The following is a 23,825-nucleotide window of genomic DNA, read 5'->3' on the forward strand; positions in this document are numbered from 1 at the left end:
CTCTAAACCCAACAATGCAGTAATCCATAACAATGTAATACTAAAACAACATAAGGTAGAACAAAAATACATGAGAAATAAAAATAAGAAGAACACGAGAAAGTAAGTAAGCATAATATATACAGGGTTAGTCAGTTCCAATACCATATTTACAATGTACAGCGATACTGGAGTAATAGAGGGACATATGTATAGGGGTAAGGTGAATAGGCATCAGGATATTATGATAAACAGAGTAGCAGCAGCGAATATGATTGTGTGAGTGTGTGTGTGTGTGTATGTGTATGTGTAGAGTCAGTATAAATGTATTGTATGTGCATGTGTGTGTGTGAACAAATTATGAGTGTTTGTGAGTGTGTGTATGTTGGAGTGTCAATGTGTGTGTGTTACTGTGTAGGGCCCTGTGAGTGTGCATAGAGACTGCAAAGAAAGTTGTATATATATATATATATATATATATATATATATATACAGTACCAGTCAAAAGTTTGGACACACCTACTCATTCAAGGGCTTTTATTTTCACTATTTTCTACATTGTCATTGTAGAATAATAGTGAAGACATCAAAACTATGAAATAATACATATGGAATCATGTAGTAACCAAAAAGTGTCAAACAAGTCTAAATATATTTTATATTTAAGATTCTTCAAAGTAGCCAAATTTTGCCTTGATGACAGCGTTGCACACTCTTGGAATTCTCTCAACCAGCTTCATAAGGAATGCTTTTCGAACAGTCTTGAAGGATTTCCACATATGCTGAGCACTTGTTGGCTGCTTTTCCTTCACTCTGTGGTCCAACTCATCCAAAACCATCTTAATTGGGTTGAGGTCTGGTGAATGTGGAGGCCAGGTCATCTGATGCATCACTTCATCACTCTCCTTCTTGGTCAAATATCCCTTACACAGCCTGGAGTTGTGTTGGGTCATTGTCCTGTTGAAAAAGAAATGATAGTCCCACTAAGCACAAACCAGATGGGATGTCATATCACTGCAGATTTATGCTGTGGTGGACATGCTGGTTATGTGTGCCTTGAATTCTAAATAAATCACAGACAGTGTCACCAGCAAAGCACCATTACAACTCCTCCTCCATGCTTCATGGTGGGAGCCACACATGCGGAGATCATCCGTTCACCTACTCTGAATCTTACAAAGACACGGCAGTTGGAATCAATAATCAGAAATTTGGACTCATCAGACCAAAGGACAGATTTCCACGGGTGTAATGTCCATTGCTCATGTTTCTTGGCCCAAGCAAGTATTTTCTTCTTATTGGTGTCCTTTAGTAGTGGTTTCTTTGCAGCAAATTGACCACCAAGGTAGCAAGGGGAGGCAGGTAGTTTAGTGGTTAGAGCGTTGGGCCAGCAACCTTTTAGATCGTGGTCCCTGAGTATTCTAAGTCAGAAACGTCCATAGTAGTGATGCTAGTTGGGCGTGAGGGTGCGGGTAGTTGGAGGCCACAGAAGGAGTTTTGTATGGCATTGAAGCTCGTTTCGAGGTTCGTTAGCACAGTGTCCAAAGAAGGGCCAGATGTATACAGAATGGTGTTGTCTGCGTAGCGGTGGATCAGAGAATCACCAGCAGCAAGAGCGACATCATTGATATATACAGAGAAAAGAGTCATCCCGGAAATTGAACCCCTTCCTTGTCACAACACAACTGATTGGCTCAAACGTATTAAGAAGGAAAGAAATTCCACAAATTAACTTTTAAGAAGGCACAACTGTTAATTGAAATGCATTCCAGGTGACCAACTCATGAAACTGGTTGAGAGAATGCCAAGAGTGTGCAAAGTTGTCATTAAGGCAAAGGGTGGCTACTTTGAAGAATCTCAAATATGAAATATATTTTGATTTGTTTTTTTGGTTACTACATGATTTCATGTGTTATTTCATATTTTTGATGTCTTCACTATTATTCTACAATGTAGAAAATAGTAAAAATAAAGAAAAACCCTTGAATGAGTAGGTGTGTCCAAACTTTTGACTGGTACTGTATATACAAACAGAAAGGTCAACTCAGTCCGTGTAGCCATTTTGTTAGCTATTTAGCAGTCTTATGGTTTGGGGATAGAAGCTGTTGTTAATACATTGCATTCAATGGTAAAAGATGAGTGTAACAAGGTTGACACTTAAGTCAATACATCACAGTCAATAAAGAAAGATAAGTGTCAACCAATTGACACTTATGATTATGTCAATACATTTGCAGTCAATAGTAAAAGACGAGTGTCAACCTATTGATGCTTATCTCAATACATTGCGTGCAAAAAATACAAATAAGATAGAAGGGTCAAATCTGTCCGTGTAGCCATTTTGTTAGCTATTGTTAGCTGTAGCGCCACGCGATCAAGGAAGGTGCTATTGCCATTCCAAGCAATGATACAGCCAGTCAAGAAGCTCTCAATGGTACAGCTGTATAACTTTTAGAGGATTTGAGGGCCTATTCACGCACACGCACGCGCACCTACTGTGAGCCCCGTTTCTCTTAGTGCATCGTCTGTTGTAACCACTTTGTCTGCCGCAGTTTGATATAGAGGCCTGCTGTGAGTTACTGTGTTCCATTCAACTTCAGCACTGAAACTAACTGCACTCTGATCTGGCCTAGCATAAGCACAGTATGTGGGGGGCTGAGGAATCAGTTGAAAAGTGCTATACAAACAAACACACACACCAAATGTACACAATCACTTACTCATGCGCACACACACACACACACACACACACACACACACACACACACACACACACACACACACACACACACACACACACACACACACACTTCCTCGTGAACACACATCTGTACACACACATGCACGCACACACACACCATCTCACAGCTGCTTTTACCTCTCTCTCTGACCACCACTCTCCTTCTGAACATGCCTCCCTCATTTATCTTATCATAAAGAAAGAGTCCTGAACTACCACAGGTTAAAATAGACTCTCTCTTATTCATGTTTTCTCAGTTATGTGTGTACTTGGTTGAAATAGACACTTAACAAAAGCCAGTGGACTCCCCTTTTTTAAATTCAAAGCGATTGTCTTTATTTCATGGTGGATAAATGCAAGACTCCATTTTGAGCCATCCGACATTTCTCCAGCCCCATCCCTCAGCTTAAAACCAAACCAAATGACCTTTGACTGATAAACTAATTCAGGATTGTGGCTTTAAATATAGAACTAAGTTTCCAAAACGTGTAGTAGCTGGATGCCATTTCTCATCTCTTCCCTATGACACATCTGATACGTTCGCTCAATTTTGGTGTTATGTATATTTTATATCCATTACAGTGTGTTCCCACAATGTGCTATCCCAAGTGAGAACTTTCATGCTTCTCTGTTTTCCCTGCCTCTGAAGCTCAGCAGTGTAGTGCTGTGCCCATTATGGCTAATTATTTATTGTAGCCATAGGCGATGTGCAAGAGAGTGTGCCTCCTCAAATCAAGCATCGCCATTGTTATTCTCGAGATGGAGCTTCGGAGGGGGAAAAGTCCCAGTTGAAAACCGCACCAATCATTCTAAGATCGAAGTAGATGGATTTGCACCTGGTCAAGTCGTCGTAATCAAGCCCCTTGTCTAATGTGGAGTAAATAAGAATTTGTTCTTAACTGACTTGCATAGTTAAATAAAGGCTAAATAATAAAATGGTTGAAATACAAAAGGTAAAATAACTAAACAGAAATGTGGGTTGTATTTATAATGTTGTTTGTTCTCCACTGGTTGCTCTTTTCTTGTGACAACAGGTCACAAATCTTGCTGCTGTGATTGCACACTGTGGTATTTCACCAAACAGATATGGGAGTTTATCAAAATTGGATTTGTTTTCAAATTCTTTGTGGGTCTGAGGGAAATATGTGTCTCCAATATGGTCATACATTTGGCAGGAGGTTAGGAAGTGCAGCTCAGTTTCCACCTTATTTTGTGGGCAGTGTGCACATAACCTGTCTTCTCTTGAGAGCCAGGTCTGCCTATGGCGGCCTTTGTCAATAACAAGGCTATGCTCACTGAGTCTGTACATAGTCAAAGCTTTCCTTACGTTTGGGCCAGTCACCGTGGTCAGGTATTCTGCCACTGTGTACTCTCTGTTTAGGGCCAAATGGCATTGTAGTTTGCTCTTTTTTTTGTTAATTCTTTCCCATGTGTCAAGTAATTATCTTTTTGTTTTCTCATGATTTGGTTGGATCTAATTGTGTTGCTGTCCTGTGGCTCTGTGGGGTCTGTTAGTGTTTGTGAACAGAGCCCCAGGACCAGCTTTCTTAATAAGGGACTCTTCTCCAGGTTCATCTCTCTCTAGGCGATGGCATTGTTATGGAAGGTTTGGGAATCGCTTCCTTTTACGTGGTTGTAGAATTTAAAGGCTCTTTTCTGGATATTGATAATTAGCGGGTATCGGCCTAATTCTTCTCTGCATGCATTCTTTGGTGTTTTACGTTGTACACTGAGGATATTTTTGCCGAATTCTGCATGCGGAGTCTCAATTTGGTGTTTGTCCCATTTTGTGAATTCTTGGTTGGTGAGCGGACCCCAGACCTCACAACCATGAAGGGCAATGGATTATTTAACTGATCCAAGTATTTTTTTAGCCAGATGCTAATTGGTATGTCAATTTTTAAGTTCCTTTTGATGGCATAGAATGCCCTTCTTGCCTTGTCTCTCAGATTGTTCACAGCTTTGTGGAAGTTACCTGTGGCGCTGATGATAAGGCCAAGGTATGTATAGTTTTTTATGTGCTCTAGGGCAACGGTGTCTAGATGGAATTTGTATTTGTGGTCCTGGCAACTGGACCTTTTTTGGAACACAATTATTTTGGTCTTACTGAGATTTACGAGATTTTCGTAAAAAAACAAATTTGACATTTGCTCAGTACATTGTTTTAACTGAGGAAATGTACGAGTCTGCTGTTAATGATAATGCATAGGATTTTCCCAAGGTTGCTGTTGATGCATATCCCACGGTAGTTATTGGGGTCAAATTTGTCTCCACTTTCGTGGATTTGGGTGATCAGTCCGTGGTTCCAAAGGAGGATGTTAGAGTTTTAGTATAACCAATTGGAATTTGTTGTCTGTATATTTTATAATTTCATTGAGGACACCATCAACACCACAGGCCTTTTGGAGTTTGAGGGTTTTTATTTTGTCCTGTAGTTCATTCAAGGTAATTGGAGAATCCAGTGGGTTCTGGTAGCTTTTAATAGTTGATTCTAAGATTTGTATTTGATCATGTATTTGTTTTTGCTGTTTGTTCTTTGTTAGAGAGCCAAAAAGATTGGAGAAGTGGTTTACCCATACATCTCAATTTTGGAAAGATAATTATTCGTGTTGTTTAGTATTTTCCAATTTTCCCGGAAGTGTTTAGAGTCTATGGATTCTTCAATTACATTGAGCTGATTTCTGATGTGCTGTTCCTTCTTTTTCCATAGTGAATTTCTGTATTGTTTTAGTGATGCATAGACTCAGGTTTTCTGGATCTCTATGTTTTTGGTTGGACAGGTTTCTCAATTTCTTTCTTAGGTTTTTGCATTCTTCATCAAACCATTTGTCATTGTTGTTCATTTTCTTCAGTTTTATGTTTGATATTTTTTGGATTTGATAGGGAAGCTGATAGGTCAAATATAATGTTAAGATTTTATACTGCCAAGTTGACACCTTCACTATTGCAGTGGAATGTTTTGTCCAGGAAGTTGTCTTAAAGGGATTGAATTTGCTGTTGCCTAAGTGTTTTTTGGTAGGTTTCCACACTACATTCCTTCCATCTATAGCATTTCTTAATATTACTCTGTTCCTTTGGCTTTGATGCCTAATGATTGAGTATTGCTCTATTCCTGTAGACTGTGATTTTGCTGTGATCTGATAGAGGGGCGTCAGTGGGCTGACTGTGAACGCTCTTGAGAGACTCTGGGTTGAGGTCAGTGATAAAGTAGTCTACAGTACTACTGCCAAGAGATGAGCTATAGGTTTACCTACCATAGGAGTCCACTCAAAGCATACCATTGACTATAAACATACCCAGGGTGCGACAGAGCTGCAGGAATTGTGGCCCATTTTTGTTGGTTATGTTGTCATAGTTGGGGGGGGGAATGCTGTCACCTCCAGGCAGGTGTTTGTCCCCCTGTGTGCTGAGGGTGTCAGGTTCTTGTCTGGTTTAGGTCGCCACAGACTAGTACATGTCCCTGGGCCTGGAAATGATTGATTTCCCCCTCCAGGATAGAGAAGCTGTCTTCATTAAAGTATGGGGATTCTAGTGGGGGGATATAGGTAGCACACAGGAGGACATTTTTCTCTGTTAAGATCATTTCCTTTTGAATTTCTAGCCAAATGTAAAATGTTCCTGTTTTGATTAATTTAATGGAGTGAGTTAGGTTTGCTCTATACCAAATTAGCATACCCCCTGAGTCCCTTCCCTGTTTCACACATAGTTTGTTGGATGGGACTACCAGGTCTCTGTAACCTAGAGGGCAACCAGTGGGTCCTTCTCCTCTATACCATGTTTCTTGTAGGATGACAATGTCTGTATTTCTTTGATGTTCCATAAAGTGTCCAATGTTGTTGGTCGTGTGTCTTGGCCTCAGACCAGTAAGTGTGAGCAGAGCCTTCTATCTCTCTATCTCTCTATTTATCTCTCCACAGTTTTATGACTTTATGTCAGGTCTTAAATACCTGGTAGAAACTGCCATGCAGTATTGAGAGGGTCTACCAGAACCAAGAGCTCCTCTTAGTTCAAAACTCCTAATCCCCGAAATGGGAGAACTAAACAAGATTTCTACTTTTTGAGAATGTGGGAATGGTCCGTGGACACTTGAGGGACAGTTATGACGAATGTGTTTCATTTGGTCATCTCATGAAGGACAGGAAACACACATAACACTCTCTCTTAATGTGTACATTTCCCAGCTGTCATGTTTATATCTAAATATTGTGAAATGTATGTGATTAAACATGAAACTATTTGTGAAATGATGTAATGTGATGTTAACCTTCTAAATGAGAGTATGGGTTTTCATATTAAGTTAACCAAATCAATGGCCACGCCCACGTGAGCATAGACATTACGTTGGCGTCATGGAACCGCCCTTTTCTACTCCAGAGTATAAAACCACCCGTGACGAAATGTACATTTCACGCCAAAGAGACCCACGGTAAGCCGGACGTCTCAAATAATTAAGAAGACAGAGGACGCTGGGACAGAGTCCCCACGTTGGAATGGCTACAATTCTATAGGCCCCAGAAGCTGTTGTTTTGGCTACATGGCTGGAAATTGTTCAACTCTGAGATTATCGTTCACTACAGTAGAAGGAGCAAATTCTAGATGACACAAATGACTAGTTTGCAGCTAGAAACTACGTAAACTTAGAAAAAGGAATACCGACAGCCGCTGAAGCATTTATTCTGTGAACATTGTGGTACTCTGAAGTATCTACAACCACGAAGACATGACTTCTGGGAAAGTTAACCAGAGACTCTGGTGAACTCTACAGGACGATCGAGTGTTTTCAACGGAGAGACAACTACATACAGGCGTAAATATGTACATTTCAATTTTTTTCAGAATGAGCGGCCGTTCATGTGCAAAGGATTAGCATTTCTAAGATTAGAATTTTCCACTGTGTGTAGTGAATCGATTTTGTCTTTCCCGCTCTTTCTCAGTCCCCACCCCTGTCCTTTGTCTACCAAACCGTCATATCAGCTTAGCCCACTCGTGACTTTTCTATTGTTGTTAGTAACTAATATCTACTGTTTGTTTGTTATGCATTTCTGTGATTATTTAGTAAATAAATAATTAAGCCAATTTGTATATTGCTAATTCATTATGTAAACTAGGGTTTGTGCAGATAACCAATAATTTTATGATGTTTGGAATGAGACAAATGAGGTAAAAATTAATAATTCATTAATAGAAGATTAATTGACCAGATATTAAAATATCTGAGTTATATTTGGAATTTTTTTACTTTGTAATCGCAACACTTTCCGTGGCGGCCCAACTTCCTAGTTAATTCATGTTTACATGGTTAGTTTCATCACGTAATAATTAAACCTAGAGAATTGATTTGATAAAATTGTCACGCCTTGGTCTTAGTATTTTGTGTTTTCTTTAATTATTTGGTCAGGCCAGGGTGTGACATGGGTTATTGTGGTGTGTTTTTGTCTTAGGGGTTTTGTGGGGTGTCTACGTAGTCTATGGCTGCCTGAGGCGGTTCTCAATCAGAGTCAGGTGATTATCGTTGTCTCTGATTGGGAACCATATTTAGGCAGCCATATTCTGTGAGTGTTTTCGTGGGTGATTGTTCCTGTCTTTGTGTTTGCACCAGATAGGGCTTTTTCGGTTTTCGTTATTTCATTTCGTTATTTTTGTAGTTTCTGCTTGTATAGGGTTTTCCTTCATTTAAATAAATCATGAATCATCATCACGCTGCATTTTGGTCCGATCCTTGTTCTACCTCTTCGTCAGAGGAGGAGATAGAAGAGAGCCGTTACAAAAATAAGTCTTCACATTTAATGATAGTCACAGCCTGAATTCAAAATGGATTTAAAAATGTTTTCGCTCACACATCTACACATAATACCCTATAATGACAAAGTGAAAACATGTTTTTGAAAATAAATCACATTTATTGAAAATGAAATACAGTAATATCTCATTTACCTAAGTATTCACAACCTTGAGTCAATGCTTTGTAGAAGCAGCTTTGGCAGCGATTATATCTGTTAGTCTTTCTGGTTAAGTCTCTAAGAGCTTTCCACACCTGGTTTCCTGAACATTTGCCCATTATTCTTTTCAAAAATGTTCAAGCTCTGTCAAATTGGTTGTTGATCATTGCTACAGTGCACAACCATTTTCAGGTCGTGCCATAGATGTTCAAATAGATTTGAAGATAAAACTTGCAACTCGGCCACTCAGAAACATTTACTGTCTTCTTGGTAAACAATTCCAGAGTAGATTTGGCCTTGTGTAATAGGTTATTGTCCTGCTGAAAGGTGAATACATCTCCCAGTGTCTGGTGGAACCATGTTTTCTTCTAGGATTTTGCCTGTGCCTACCTCCATTCACTTTCTTTTTTACCCTGAAAAACTCTCCAGTCCTTAACGATTACAAGCATACCCATAACATGATGCAGCCACCACTATGTTTGGAAGAGAGTGGTATTCAGTAATGTATTGGATTTACCACAAATATAACACTTTGTATTCAGGACAAAATGTTAATTGCTTTGCCACATTTTTTGAGGTATTACTTTAGTACCTGGGATGCATGGTTTGGCGTCCTTCTGTACAGGCTTCCATCTTTTTACTCTGTCAATTAGGTTAGTGTTGTGGAGTAACTACAATGTTGTTGATCCATTGTCAGTTTTCAATCACAGCCATTAAACTCTGTAACTGTTTTCATGGTGAAATCCCTGAGCGATTTCCTTCGTCTCCGGCAACTTATTTAGGAAGGACACCTTTATCTTTGCTGTGACTTGGTGTATTGATACACCAAGTGTAATTAATAACGTCAACATGCTCAAAGGGATATTCAATGTCTGCTTTAATTTTTTTGTATCCATCTATCAATAGGGGCCTTTGCAAGGCATAGGAAAACCTCACTGGTCTTTGTCTGTATGTGTGGGGTACAGATATGAAAATTATTATGTGACTTGTGAAGCACATCTTTACTCCTGAACTCATTTAGGCTTGCCACAACAAAGGGGTTAAATACCTATTGACTCAAGACATTTCAGCGTTACATTTTTTTATTAATTTGTTTCAATTTCGAAAGCATAATTCCAATTTGACATTATGGGGTGTTGTGTGGACACGTAGGAAACAGGTTTCTAAAGGGTTCTTTGGCTGTCCCCATAGGATAACCATTTTTGGTTTCCAGGTGAAATTATTTTGGGTTCCATGTAAAACCCTCTGTGGAAAGGGTTCTACCTGGAACCAATAAGGGTTCTTCAAAGGGTTCTCTGAAGGGGACAGCCGAAGAACCCTTTTACGTTCTAGATAGCACATTTGTTTTTAGAGTGTAGACCAGTGACAAACTATCTTTATTTAATCCATTTTAAATTCAGACTGTATAACACAACAAATTATGGAAAACGTTGAGGGTTGTGAATGCTCTCTGAAGGCACTGTACGTTGGCTTTGCCTGTTTTAATAGTGCATTTTTGTTGTACGTGTCTCTGTCTGTGTGTGCACAAGCCTACGGTGAGATTACATAAGATGTGGGTATTACGCTGCGTTTCTTCACTATTTCAGCACTTGCGTCAGCCGTGAGAATGGGATTGAATCAATAGGAGTGCAGGCCCCGGAGATAGCTACTGAGACAGAATATGGTGAAACATAGATTATGCCTTTTGCTGGTGTTTACTTTTGTTCGCTAGCTAGCTCTTCTTCTTCCCCACAGCCCAACGCCCAAATGACAGACAGCAGGGGATGTCAGGTTTGACCTTGTTGACCTTTAGGGTTGGCATATGGAGTCTCATTTGACCCCTGGACACGACCCTCCGCGACCTCTGCCCTGGGTCTATTTTGCGAGTGATTTATGTCCCACTGTGCGAAGAGCGAGGGTGGCAAGGAGAAGGGGTCGATCGAGGAGGATGAAAGCTTGTGGTACACTTAGAAAAAAAGGTTCTTAAAGGGTTCTTCGGCTGTCCCCATAGTAGAACCCTTTTTGTTCCAGGTAGAACTATTTTAGAACAAGCAAAAGGGTTCTACCTGGAATCAAAAAGTGTTCTTCAAAGGGTTCTCCATGGAGACAACCGAAGAACCATTTTAAGTTCTAGATAGCATCTTTTTTTCCAAGAGTGTACACACTTCGGAAATAGAGCAACCATCCTGAATTAAAAACATTTCTTAAAGTGAAAATACACAGAGCAGGTAACCGAATGAATTGGTCATAGTTTTTCTGTTACACTAACTTCTCTAGGTGGGTCGATAATGAATGCTGAGATGTTGCTCCTTGAAAGTCTATTGGTTTGATGAATTGAAAGGAAATGGGAGCAGAGGTAAAGAGGATACTACCCAAGGCACTATTTCTGTGCTCTGCTAGACCTCTCTCGTTTTCCCTTTTACTTCCTCCTATCTGTAAATGTACCTCCCTCCGTCTCTCTACTCTCTCGCTCTCTTTTTTGCCCCCTCTTCTCTCTGACCTCTCTCTGACCTCTCACTCCCCCCCAACTATCTCTTCTTTCTTTCAATTCAATTTAAGGGGCTTTACTGGCATGAGAAACATATGTTTACATTGCCAAAGCAAGTGAAATAGCTAATAAACAAAAGTGAACTAAACAACAAAAAAATAACATTAAACTTTACTCTCAACAGTTCCAAAAGAATAAAGACATTTCAAATGTCATTATGTCTATATACAGTGTTGTAATGATATGCAAATAGTTAAAATATGAAAAGGGAAACTAAATAAACATAAATATAGTGGTGTTTGCGCTTCACTGGTTTCCCTTTTCTTGTGGCAACAGGTCACAAATCTTACGGCTGTGATTGCACACTGTGGTATTTCACCCAACAGATATGGGAGTTTATCAAAATTGGAATTGTTTTCAAATTCTTTGTGGGTCTGTGTAATCTGAGCGAAACATGTGTCTCTAATATGGTCATACTTTTGTCAGGAGGTTAGGAAGTGCAGCTCAGTTTCCACCTCATTTTGTGGGCAGTGTGCACATAGCCTGTCTTCTTTTGAGAGCCATGTCTGCCTACGGCAGCCTTTCTCAATAGCAAGGCTATGCTCACTGAGTCTGTACATAGTCATAGATTTTCTTAATTGTGGGTCAGTCACAGTGGTCAGGTATTCTGCCACTGTGTACTCTCTGTTTAGGGCCAAATAGCATTCTAGTTTGCTGTTTTTTTGTAGATTCTTTCCAATGTGTCAAGTAATTATATTTTGGTTGGGTCTAATTGTGTTGCTGTCTTGGGGCTCTGTGGGGTCTGTTTCTGTTTGTGAACAGAGCCCCAGGACCAGCTCTCACACACACACACACACACACACACGAACACACACACACACACACACACACACACACACACACACACACACACACACACACACACACACACACACACACACACACACACACACACACACACACACACACACACACACACACACACACACACACACACCCCACCTCTCTCCTTTCTCTCTACCCCCTGGCCTTCAATACCTTTCTTTCTACCCCCTCTTCCTCCCAACGTCTCTCCATCTCCAATTGAGAGAGAAAGTGAAATAAGAGAGGGGGATCAGGCAGGGAGATGAGAAATCAATTAGGCACCACAAGGGCAAAGGTGACATCATTACACATTCAGTCCGTCCGTGCAAAATGAGCCAATAGCTTGTGGTGTGATCAATAGCAATCAAGAGGTTGCTGTATGTGTGTGTTCGGGTATGTGCGTGGGTGTGATAGGTGTCATGGAGGAGAGATTGTGAGGATATAGTGAGGGGGGGTTCTCCCCTATTTCCCATTTTATTATTATTGTCTTTCAAATACATCATTTTTACAAGGTTGGATTTTTACAAGGGTTGGATAGAGAGGCAGAGTGGGATCCTCTATATGCTCCTCCAGCAGCCCATATATGGTAGCCAATTAGCATATAGAAGAGCAGGCTCCAATGATCCTATACTTTTGGCAAGGACACAGAGGCCAATGAGAATTCAACTAGCCAGTGCTAACTAGCTGCAAATTACACTGGATCACATTCTTGTAAGTAGAGCTTTAAAAAACAATCCTAGTCCTATAAGCTGCAGTGGCTCGTGTTCGGGTCAGCATCGCAACGATAATATGAGGAAGCAAGTTTGTAATAGCATGGTTTTTCAACATGAACAGTTTTTTCTCGAGAGGGCTTCAAAACACGAGCCCATGAAAACAGATGTAATATGTGAAGAAATTGTAATTGAAGAAACCGTGCACAAGTTCGAATGCCGTTGCTGTAGCGACATGGACGTGATGATCAGTTCTATCACTGCACCGAACAGTACTCATTTTTTAAAGCTCTTTATCAATGTTAAATGTGGTGGCCGCATCTGCCTACATGGAGTTTCTCAATGAAGACAAGTGTGTACAAGAAATTGTCAAGTGTGTACCGGAAAATGATGTCTGTACTAGAAATCCACACACACAAAGCACCCTCATTGCATCTCTGTTTTCTGTCAAATGCTTCGTCCTTTTTCTGACATTTCAAAACAGCCCTTTAAGCAGGTTTGGGTGTCAAAGTGGTGATTTAAACAGAGGTGTGTGTGTGTGTGTGTGTGTGTGTGTGTGTGTGTGTGTGTGTGTGTGTGTGCCCGTAGTGTTTGTGTTATATAGAAAGGGATGAACTGTTATCCTCACACAGTGTTTTGGTGGGCCCCTAAGAATTGCACACGTGCACAGAGTCAGTGGTGACAGCTTGGTTGACATACACAGTGCATACAGACCTGACACACACTCACATTAAGAAAGGGTCACACACACACATCCTGACGTAGAGAAATGAGTTAACACACAGTGCAGCAGAAATAAAAACATGCACATCCTTTTTAGATATTCTAACAAACTCTTCCCTCTCTCTACAGTGCCCCCTCAGATCGTTGTTCGACCCCGGGACCAGATCACAGGCCAGGGTCGCACCGTAACCTTCCTCTGTGGCACCAAGGGCAACCCTCCACCCGCTGTGTTCTGGCAGAAAGAAGGCAGCCAGGTAAAACGCACACCATGGAATATTGTATCAGGTCAGGTCACAGTCGTTCTGTATACACCAATATGACCACTCCACTGTGGAAACTGGTGTTCAGTCAGCATGGTTTTGGCACAAAATGGCTGACATGGATACAGATAAGTAAAAAGTTGATGGTGGATGAAGTTACCACACATAATATAAAACTCCTTATGAAAACTGGTACAATATAAACACAATTCATTGGTATCATTAAAACATGGTTTAAAAATTACCATGTGACCACCAACCTGGTTCGATTCCAGGCTGTATCACAACCGTCCATAATTGGGAGTCCCATAGGGCAGCGCACAACGTCGTTAGGGTTTGGCTGGGGTAGGCCGTCATTCTAAATAATGAATGTGTTCTTAACTGACTTGCCTAGTTAAATAAAGGTTATCCTAAGGAGAACCTTATCTAGTCTGTCATGTTCTTGGCTCTGCTAGCGTTGAATGTTGCTATCAGGCTCTGCTTTCTCTCGGTTGAGCACAGTCCCTGGGCAAGTCACACTGAGAAACACACACATTGAAGGAATTGTTGGATAGTATTTTAACTCGGCAGCTATACTCTTCCTGGGGTCCACAAAGGATGGCGTATATGGTGTCATGTCTGATTAAACAAACACACACACACACACACACACACACACACACACACACACACACACACACACACACACACACACACACACACACACACACACACACACACACACACACACACACACACACACACACACACACACACACACACACACACACAGGTGAACTCTAGTGTCTGTGGTGTAATGTGCAATCCCCTTTATATATTACACTTTAGAGCAGATCTCACCAGGAGTATATAGGCTCCTTAGGCATCGAAGAGAGAGAGTGTGTGTGTGTGTGTGTCACTGGTCCTGCGAAGCATCAACATGCTGAAAGGCCTGGTGGTTGAGTGTGTGCATGGGAGCCTGTAGCACCGCTCTTAGGGACAGATGAGGGGGAGAGATGGAGAGAGATGAAGAGGGTGAAGGTGGAAAGAGGGAGTGAGGGGTTGGTTGGTATAGCTAGAGAGTGGGAGATGTAGAAACAAAGAGTTGCCAATGACAAAGAGGGAATGGGAAAAGTAAATGAATGAGAAGGAAGGAAAGAGCGAAGGATTTTATGTGGGAGTACTGTATAGGAGGTGCAGAGAGAGAGGGAGAGAGGGAGGGAGAGAGGGAGAGAGAGAGAGAGCCCTTTGTAGCCCTGCCAGGGCTGTGTTAGATAACACCAAACTGCCTGGCTCTAAATAGCACAATACCCATGGAGAGCAGAACTGAGGGCTTCTCTTTGGTCTAGCTGTCTCTGGGCAGCGAAATGATTCCCTCTGTGCCCCTCTCTTCCCTCTTTCTATCCCTCCCTCTATTCCTCTGTGACCCTCTTCTCCCTCTATCCCCCCCTCTAAGCATCACGGTGGACCCCTCCCTTTCTCCCTCCTTCTCTACCTCTCGCCATCACACACAATTATACCTTCACCCTTGACCTCTAGCCACGGGCTCTCCACCGATCAGCTCTAAGCCTCTTCGAGGACAGAGTCAAAGAGCATCGCACTCCTGGAAACTCGTGAAATACACATTGGAGGCAGCAAAAACCACACACACGTACAGTGCCAGTCAAAGTAGCCACCCTTTGCCTTAATGACAGCTTTGCACACCCTTGGCATTCTCTCAACTATCTTCATGAGGTAGTCATCTGGAATGCATTTCAATTAATAGGTATACGTGGTTAAAAGTACATTTGTGGAATTTCAGGTCAGTCAATCCGGAAATGTTAAAGTGCAGTGGCAAAAACCATCAAGACTGATGCTGAAACTGGCTCTCATAAAGCCCGCCACAAGAAAGGAAGACCCAGAGTTACCTCTGCTGCAGAGGATAAGTTCATTAGAGTTACCAGCTTCAGAAATTGCAGCCCAAATAAATACACAGAGTTCAAGTAACAGACACATCTCAACATCAACAGTTCAGATGAGACAGCTTGAATCAGGACTTCGTGGTCGAATTCCTGCAAAGAAACCACTACTAAAGGACACCAATACCAAGAAGAGACTTACTTGGGTTAAGAAACATGAGCAATGGACATTAAACTGGTGGAAATCTGTCCTTTGGTCTTTTGAGTCCAAATTTAAGATTTTTGGTTCCAACTTCTGTGTCTTTGTGAGACACAGAGTAGGTAAATGAATGATCTACGCATGTGTAGTTCCCACCGTGAAGCATGGAGGAGGAGGTGGATTGGTGATTTAGAATTCAAGGCACACTTACCAGCATGGCCACCACAGAATTCTGCAACGATACACCATCCCATCTGGTTTGTGCTTAGTGGGACTATCATTTATTTTTCTACAGGAAAATGGCCAAACACACCTCCAAGCTGTGCAAGGGCTATTTGACAAAGAAGGAGCGTGATTGAGTGCTGCATCAGATGACCTGGCCTCCACAATCACCCGACCTCAACCCAATGGAGATGGTTTGGGATGAGTTGGACTGCAGAGTGAAGGAAAAGTAGCCAACAAGTGCTCAGCATACAGTGGCGCAAAACAATATTTAGTCAGCCACAAATTGTGCAAGTTCTCCCACTTAAAAAGACGAGAGAGGCCTGTCATCATAGGTACACTTCAACTATGACAGACAAAATTATGAAACAAATCCAGAAAATCACATTGTAGGATTTTTAATTAATTTATTTGCAAATTATGGTGGAAAATAAGTATTTGGTCACCTACAAACAAGCAAGATTTCTGGCTCTCACAGACCTGTAACTTCTTCTTTAAGAGGCTCTTCTGTCCTCCACTCGTTACCTGTATTATTGGCACCTGTTTGAACTTGTTATCAGTATAAAAGACATCTGTCCACAACCTCAAACAGTCACACTCCAAACTCCACTATGGCCAAGACCAAAGAGCTGTCAAAGGACACCAGAAACAAAATTGTAGACCTGCACCAGGCTGGAAAGACTGAATCTGCATTAGGTAAGCAGCTTGGTTTGAAGAAATCAACTGTGGGAGCAATTATTAGGAAATGGAAGACATACAAGACCACTGATAATCTCCCTCTATCTGGGGCTCCACGCAAGATCTCACCCCGTGGGGTCAAAATTATCACAAGAACGGTGAGCAAAAATCCCAGAACCACACGGGGGGACCTAGTGAATGACCTGCAGAGAGCTGGGATCAAAGTAACAAAGCCTACCATCAGTAACACACTACGCCGCCAGGGACTCAAATCCTGCAGTGCCAGACGTGTCCCCCTGCTTAAGCCAGTACGTGTCCCCCTGCTTAAGCCAGTACGTGTCCAGGCCCGTCTGAACTTTGCTAGAGAGAATTTGGATGATCCAGAAGAAGATTGGGAGAATGTCATATGGTCAGATGAAACCAAAATATAACATTTTGGTAAAAATTCAACTCGTCGGAGGACAAAGAATGCTGAGTTGCATCCAAAGAACACCATACCTACTGTGAAGCATGGGGGTGGAAACATCATGCTTTGGGGCTGTTTTTCTGCAAAGGGACCGGGACGACTGATCCGTGTAAAGGACAGAATGAATGGGGCCATGTATCATGAGATTTTGAGTGAAAACCCCCTTCCATCAGCAAGGGCATTGAAGATGAAACGTGGCTGGGTCTTTCAGCATGACAATGATCCCAAACACACCACCCGGGCAACGAAGGAGTGGCTTCGTAAGAAGCATTTCAAGGTCCTGGAGTGGCATAGCCAGTCTCCAGATCTCAACCCCATAGAAAATATTTTGAGGGAGTTGAAAGTCTGTGTTACCCAGCAACAGCCCCAAAACATCACTGCTCTAGAGGATATCTGCATGGAGGAATGGGCCAAAATACCAGCAACAGTGTGTGAAAACCTTGTGAAGACTTACAGAAAACGTTTGATCTCTGTCATTGCCAACAAAGGGTATATAACAAAGTATTGAGATAAACTTTTGTTATTGACCAAATACTTATTTTCCACCATCATTTGCAAATAAATTCATTAAAAATCCTACAATGTGATTTTCTGATTTTTTTTCTTCTCATTTTGTCTGTCATAGTGTGTACCTATGATGAAAATTACAGGCCTCTCTCATCTTTTTAAGTGGGAGAACTTGCACAATTGGTGGCTGACTAAATACTTTTTTGCCCCACTGTATGTGGGAACTCCTTCAAGACTGTTGGAAAAGCATTCCAGGTGAATTTGTTTGAGAGAATGCCAAGCACGGGCAAAAGGTGGCTACTTTGAAGAATATAAAATATAAAATATATTTTCAGTTGTTTAACACTTTTTTCCCCACTATTCTACAATGTAGAAATAGTACAAATAAAGAAAAACCCTTGAATGAGTAGGTGTGTCCAAACATTTGACTGGTAGTGTATTCACACTGCATGCATGTAACAAACACACACACACACACACATACAGTGCCTTCAGAAAGTATTCACACCCCTTGACTTTTTCCACATTATGTTGTGTTACAGTCTGCATTTAAAATTGATTAACTAGAGTTTTTGTGTCACTGGCCTTCACACAATACCCCATAATGTCAAAATGGAATTATGTTTTTAGAAATGTTTACGAAATCATTAAAAATTAAAAGCTGAAATGTCTTTGAGTCAACAAGTATTCATCCTCTTTGTTATGGGAAGTCGAAATGAGTTCAGTATAAAACATTTGCTTGTCATATAATACGTGGCATGGACTCTCTCTGTGTGCAATAATAGTATTTAACATGATTTTTGAATGACTACCTCATCTCTGTACCCCACATATACAATTATCTATAAGGTCCCTCAGTCAAGCAGTGAATTTCAAACAAAGATTCAACCACAAAGACCAGGGAGGTTTTCCAATACCTCACAAAGAAGGGCACCTGTTGGTGGATCAGTAAAAAAAAAAAGCAGACATTGAATATCCCTTTGAGCAGTGAAGTTATTAATTACACTTTAGATGGTGTATCAATATGCTCAGTCACTACAAAGATACATGCGTTCTTCCTAACTCAGTTGCTGGAGAGGAAGGAAACCGCTCAGGGATTTCACCATGAGGCCAACGGTGACTTTAAAACAGTTAGAGTTAAATGGCTGTGATAGGAAAAAACTGAGGACGGATCAACAACTTTTTAGCTACGCCACAATTTGACAGAGTGAAAAGAAGGTCAAATGTACATAAGACAAATATCTCATTCTTACAATGATCTGAGCAAATTACAGTAAAAAATGATATGCTTTACCTGTGCTGACCAGTTTCAGCCTACCAGTGTGACATGGTGTTGTGATGTTTTATCCCCCCTGTGCTGACTGGTTTCAGCCTACCTGTTATGTGGTGTTGTGTCATTTCCTGCCTCCCCAGATCCTGCTGTTCCCCATCCAGGAAGCTGCCCAGTCCGGCCGATACTCTGTGTCTCTGAGCGGGGAGCTGACCATCACAGACGTCCTCAGTGAGGACTCGGGATACTACATCTGTCAGGCCATCTCTGTGGCCGGGAGCATCCTCACCAAGGCCCTGCTGGAGGTCGAGAGTGGTTAGTGTCTGTGGGAGGAACACAAACACACGCACACACACACACACACACTCACAGATCTGTCGTAAATATATTGAAAAAGTGTTCAGGGACAGATGAATGTACACACAAATGATAGCACATAAAAATGCAAGTGCAGATACACAAATATATTGTATATCAAGGTGCTCATACACACAAGTCAGGGACAGACACACACACACTCAGTCACAGCACATACACTAAGTGTACAAAGCATTCATTTTTATTTTATTAATTTAACCTTTATTTAACTAGGCAAGTCAGTTAAGAACAAAATCTTATTCACAATGACGGCCTACCAAAAGGCCTCCAAGGGGACGGGGGCCGGGATAAAAAATAAAAAAATATAAAATAAAAAATATATATATATATAGGACAAAATACACATCACGACAATCACAACACTACATAAAAAGAGACCTAAGACAACAACATAGCAAGGCAGCGACACATGACAACACAGCATGGTAGCAACACAACATGACAGCAATATGGTAGCAACACAAGATGGTAGCAGCACAAAACATGGTACAAATATTATTGGGCACAGACAACAGCACAAAGGGAAGAAGGTAGAGACCACAATACATCACGCAAATCAGCCACAACTGTCAGTAAGAGTGTCCATGATTGAGTCTTTGAATGAAGAGATTGAGATAAAACTGTCCAGTTTGAGTGTTTTTCTTTGCAGCTCGTTCCAGTCGCCAGCTGCAGCTGCAGCGATCTGAAAAGGTGCAACTCAATATTAGGAAAGTGTTCCTAATGTTTGGTATACTCAGTGTATCTACAGATAGCCCGTAGATTCTAGGCAGATGTTTATGTTGACTTACCTCAAACAATTTGCTTTGTTACACAGAATGTGTAGAGGCAAAGGCATTGTGCTTCGGTGCATGTGAGGCTATACAGTAATGACTGTCTCGTTAAAGATTGGATTCCCACAGTGCCGTAAACACAGGTCATGCCAAAGCATTCAAAACAGCCTCAATGAGTGTGTGTGTCTGTGTGTGTGTTTCAGTTTGTGTGCCTGTGTGTGTGTGCCTTTGCGTGTGTTTGCCTTTGCGTGTGTGTGCCTTTGCGTGTGTGTGTGATTGCACACTAACCTCTGACAGAAACCTAGCATGAGTTCTGCAGGGCAGAGCAGTGGTTCCTAAACTTTTTAAAGTCCCGTACCCCTTCAAACATTCAACCTCCAGCTGCATACCCCCTCTAGCACCAGGGTCAGCGCACTCTCAACTGTTATTTTTTTGCCATCATTGTAAGCCTGCCACACACACACTATACAATAAATGTATTAAACATAAGAGTGAGTGTGAGTTTTTGTCACAACCAGGCTCGTGGGAAGTGACAAAGTGCTCTTATAGGACCAGGGCACAAATAATATATTAATAATCAATTATTTTACTTTATTTACTTACTTTATTTACCCGTCTTACACATAAAACCTTATTTGTTCATAGAAAATTGTGAATAACTCACCACAGGTTCATGAGAAGGGTGTGCTGGAAAGGATGCATAAAACTCTGCATTATTGCGTTGTAATGGAGAGAGTCTCAGTCTTTAAATTATTTTCCACACAGTCTGTGCCTGTATTTAGTTTTCATGCTAGTGAGGGCTGAGAATCCACTCTCACATACTGTAGGTACTTGGTTACAAAGGGCATCAGTGTCTTAACAGTGCGATTTGCCAAGACAGGATACTCTGAGCGCAGCCCAATCCAGAAATCTGGCAGTGGCTCCTGATTAAATTCAATTTTCACAGAACCACTTGTTGCAATTTCGATGAGACTCTCTTGTTCAGATATTGGTAAGTGGACTGGAGGCAGGGCATGAAAGGGATAACGAATCCAGTTGTTTGTGTCATCTGTTTCGGGAATGTACCTGCGTAATTGCTCACCCAACTCACTCAGGTGCTTCGCTATATCACATTTGACATTGTCCATAAGCTTGAGTTCATTTGCACACAAAAAATCATACAATGATGGAAAGACCTGTGTGTTGTCCTTGTTAATGCAGACAGAGAAAAACTTCATAATCATAGCCTCAATTTTGTCCTGCACATTGAATACAGTTGCGGAGAGACACTGTAATCCTAGATTCAGATCATTCAGGCAAGAAAAAACATCACCCAGATAAGCCAGTCGTGTGAGAAACTTGTCATCTTGCAAGCTGTCAGACAAGTGAAAATTATGGTCAGTAAAGAAAACTGTAAGTTCGTTTCTCAATTAAAAACAATATGTCAATACTTTGCCCCTTGATAACCAGCGCACTTCTGTATGTTGTAAAAGCGTTACATGGTCGCTGCCCAAATTATTGCATAGTGCAGAAAATAAAAATAAAATAAGAGTTTATTTATTTATTTATTTGTATTTCACCTTTATTTAACCAGGTAGGCCAGTTGAGAACACCTTTATTTAACCAGGTAGGCCAGTTGAGAACACCTTTATTTAACCAGGTAGGCCAGTTGAGAACACCTTTATTTAACCAGGTAGGCCAGTTGAGAACACCTTTATTTAACCAGGTAGGCCAGTTGAGAACACCTTTATTTAACCAGGTAGGCCAGTTGAGAACAAGTTCTCATTTACAACTGCGACCTGGTCAAGATAAAGCAAAGCAGTGTTACAAAAACTATACATAGTTACACATGGGATAAACAAACGTACAGTCAATAACACAATAGAAAAATATATGTACATTGTGTGCAAATGAAGTAAGGAGGTAAGACAATAAATAGGCCAATAGTGGTGAAGTAATTACAATTTAGAAATTTACACTGGAGTGATATATGTGCAGATGAGGATGTGCAGGTAGAAACACTGGTGTGCAAAAGAACAAAAACAAATATGGGGATGAGGTAGGTAGTTGGTTGGATGGGCTATTTACAGATGGGCTGTGTTCAGCTGCAACGATCGGTAAGCTGCTCTGACAGCTGACGTTTAAAGATAGTGAGGTTGATATACAGTTGAAGTCGGAAGTTTACATACACTTTGGTTGGAGTCATTCAAACTCTTTTTGCAACCACTCCACAAATGTCTTGTTAACAAACTATAGTTTTGGCAAGTCGGTTAGGACATCTACTTTGCATGACACAAGTAATTTTTCCAACAATTGTTTACAGACAGATTATTTCACTTATAATTCACTGTATCACAATTCCAGTGGGTCAGAAGTTTACATACACTAAGTTGACTGTGCCTTTAAACAGCGTGGAAAATTCCAGAAAATTATGTCATGGCTTTAGAAGCTTCTGCTTGGCTAATTGACATAATTTCAGTCAATTGGAGATGTACCTGTGGATGTATTTCAAGGCCTACCTTCAAACTCAGTGCATCTTTGCTTGACATCATGGGAAAATCCAAAAATCAGCCAAGACCTCAGAAAAAAAGTTGTAGGCCTCCACATGACTGGTTCATCCTTGGGAACAATTTCCAAGCGCCTGAAGTGCCACCATACCAAGCGCCATCATACCGCTCAGGAAGGAGATGCGTTCTGTCTCCTAGAGATGAACGTACTTTGGTGTGAAAAGTGCAAATCAATCCCAGAACAATGTAAAATTACCTTGTGAAGATGCTGGAGGAAACCGATACAAAAGTATCTATATCCACAGTAAAACGAGTCCTATATAGACCAAACCTGAAAGGCTGCTCAGCAAGGAAGAAGTCACTGCTCCAAAACCGCCATAAAAAAGCCAGACTACGGTTTGCAACTGCACATGGGGACAAAGATCATACTTTTTGGAGAAATATCCTCTGGTCTGATGAAACAAAAATAGAACTGTTTGGCCATAATGACTATCGTTATGTTTGGAGGAAAAAGGGGGAGGCTTGCATGCCGAAGAAGACCATCCCAACCGTGAAGCACGGGGGTGGCAGCATCATGTTGTGGGGCTGCTTCGCTGCGGGAGTGACTGGTGCACTTCACAAAATAGATGGCATCATGAGGAAGGAAAATCATGTGGATATATTGAAGCAACATGTGAATATATTGAAGCAACATCTCAAGATATCAGTCAGGAAGTTAAATCTTGGTCGCAAATGGGTCTTCCAAATGGATAATGACCCCAAGAATACTTCCATAGTTGTGGCAAAATGGCTTAAGGATAACAAAGTCAAGGTATTGGAGTGGCCATCACAAAGCCCTGACCTCAACCCTATAGAAAATGTGTGGGCAGAACTGAAAAGGCGTGTGCGAGCAAGGAGGCCTACATGCCTGACTCCCTTACACCAGCTCTGTCAGGAGGAATGGGCCAAAATGAATCCAACTTATTGTGGGAAGCTTATGGAAGACTACCCAAAATGTTTGACCCAAGTTAAACAATTTAAAGGCAATGCTTCCAAATACTAATTGAGTATTTAAACTTCTGACCCACTGGGAATGTGATGAAAGAAATACAAGCTGAAATAAATCATTCTCTCTACTATTATTCTGACATTTCACATTCTTAAAATAAAGTGGTGATCCTAACTGACCTAAGACAGGGAATTTTTATATATATATATTTTTTTAGCATTAAATGTCAGGAATTGTGAAATACTGAGTTTAAATGTATTTGGCTAAGGTGTATGTAAACGTACGACTTCAACTGTAAGTCT

At 41.1% G+C, this 23,825-nt stretch overlaps 1 protein-coding gene across 4 annotated transcripts in view; it reads left to right on the forward strand.

Annotated features, from left to right (window-relative positions):
- Positions 1–23,825, forward strand: part of LOC109892866 (roundabout homolog 2) — a 131,335-nt gene that overhangs the window by 74,228 nt on the left and 33,282 nt on the right. For all 4 annotated transcript variants that reach the window (XM_031826774.1, XM_031826775.1, XM_020485709.2 and 1 more), the window contains 2 exons: positions 13,552–13,676; positions 19,045–19,216. In XM_031826774.1, coding sequence (XP_031682634.1) covers positions 13,552–13,676; positions 19,045–19,216 — 297 coding nt within the window. The remainder of the gene's footprint in view (positions 1–13,551; positions 13,677–19,044; positions 19,217–23,825) is intronic.

The sequence above is a fragment of the Oncorhynchus kisutch genome, linkage group LG6 (genome assembly GCF_002021735.2).
Source record: "Oncorhynchus kisutch isolate 150728-3 linkage group LG6, Okis_V2, whole genome shotgun sequence".
NCBI classification, from domain to species: Eukaryota; Metazoa; Chordata; class Actinopteri; order Salmoniformes; family Salmonidae; genus Oncorhynchus; species Oncorhynchus kisutch.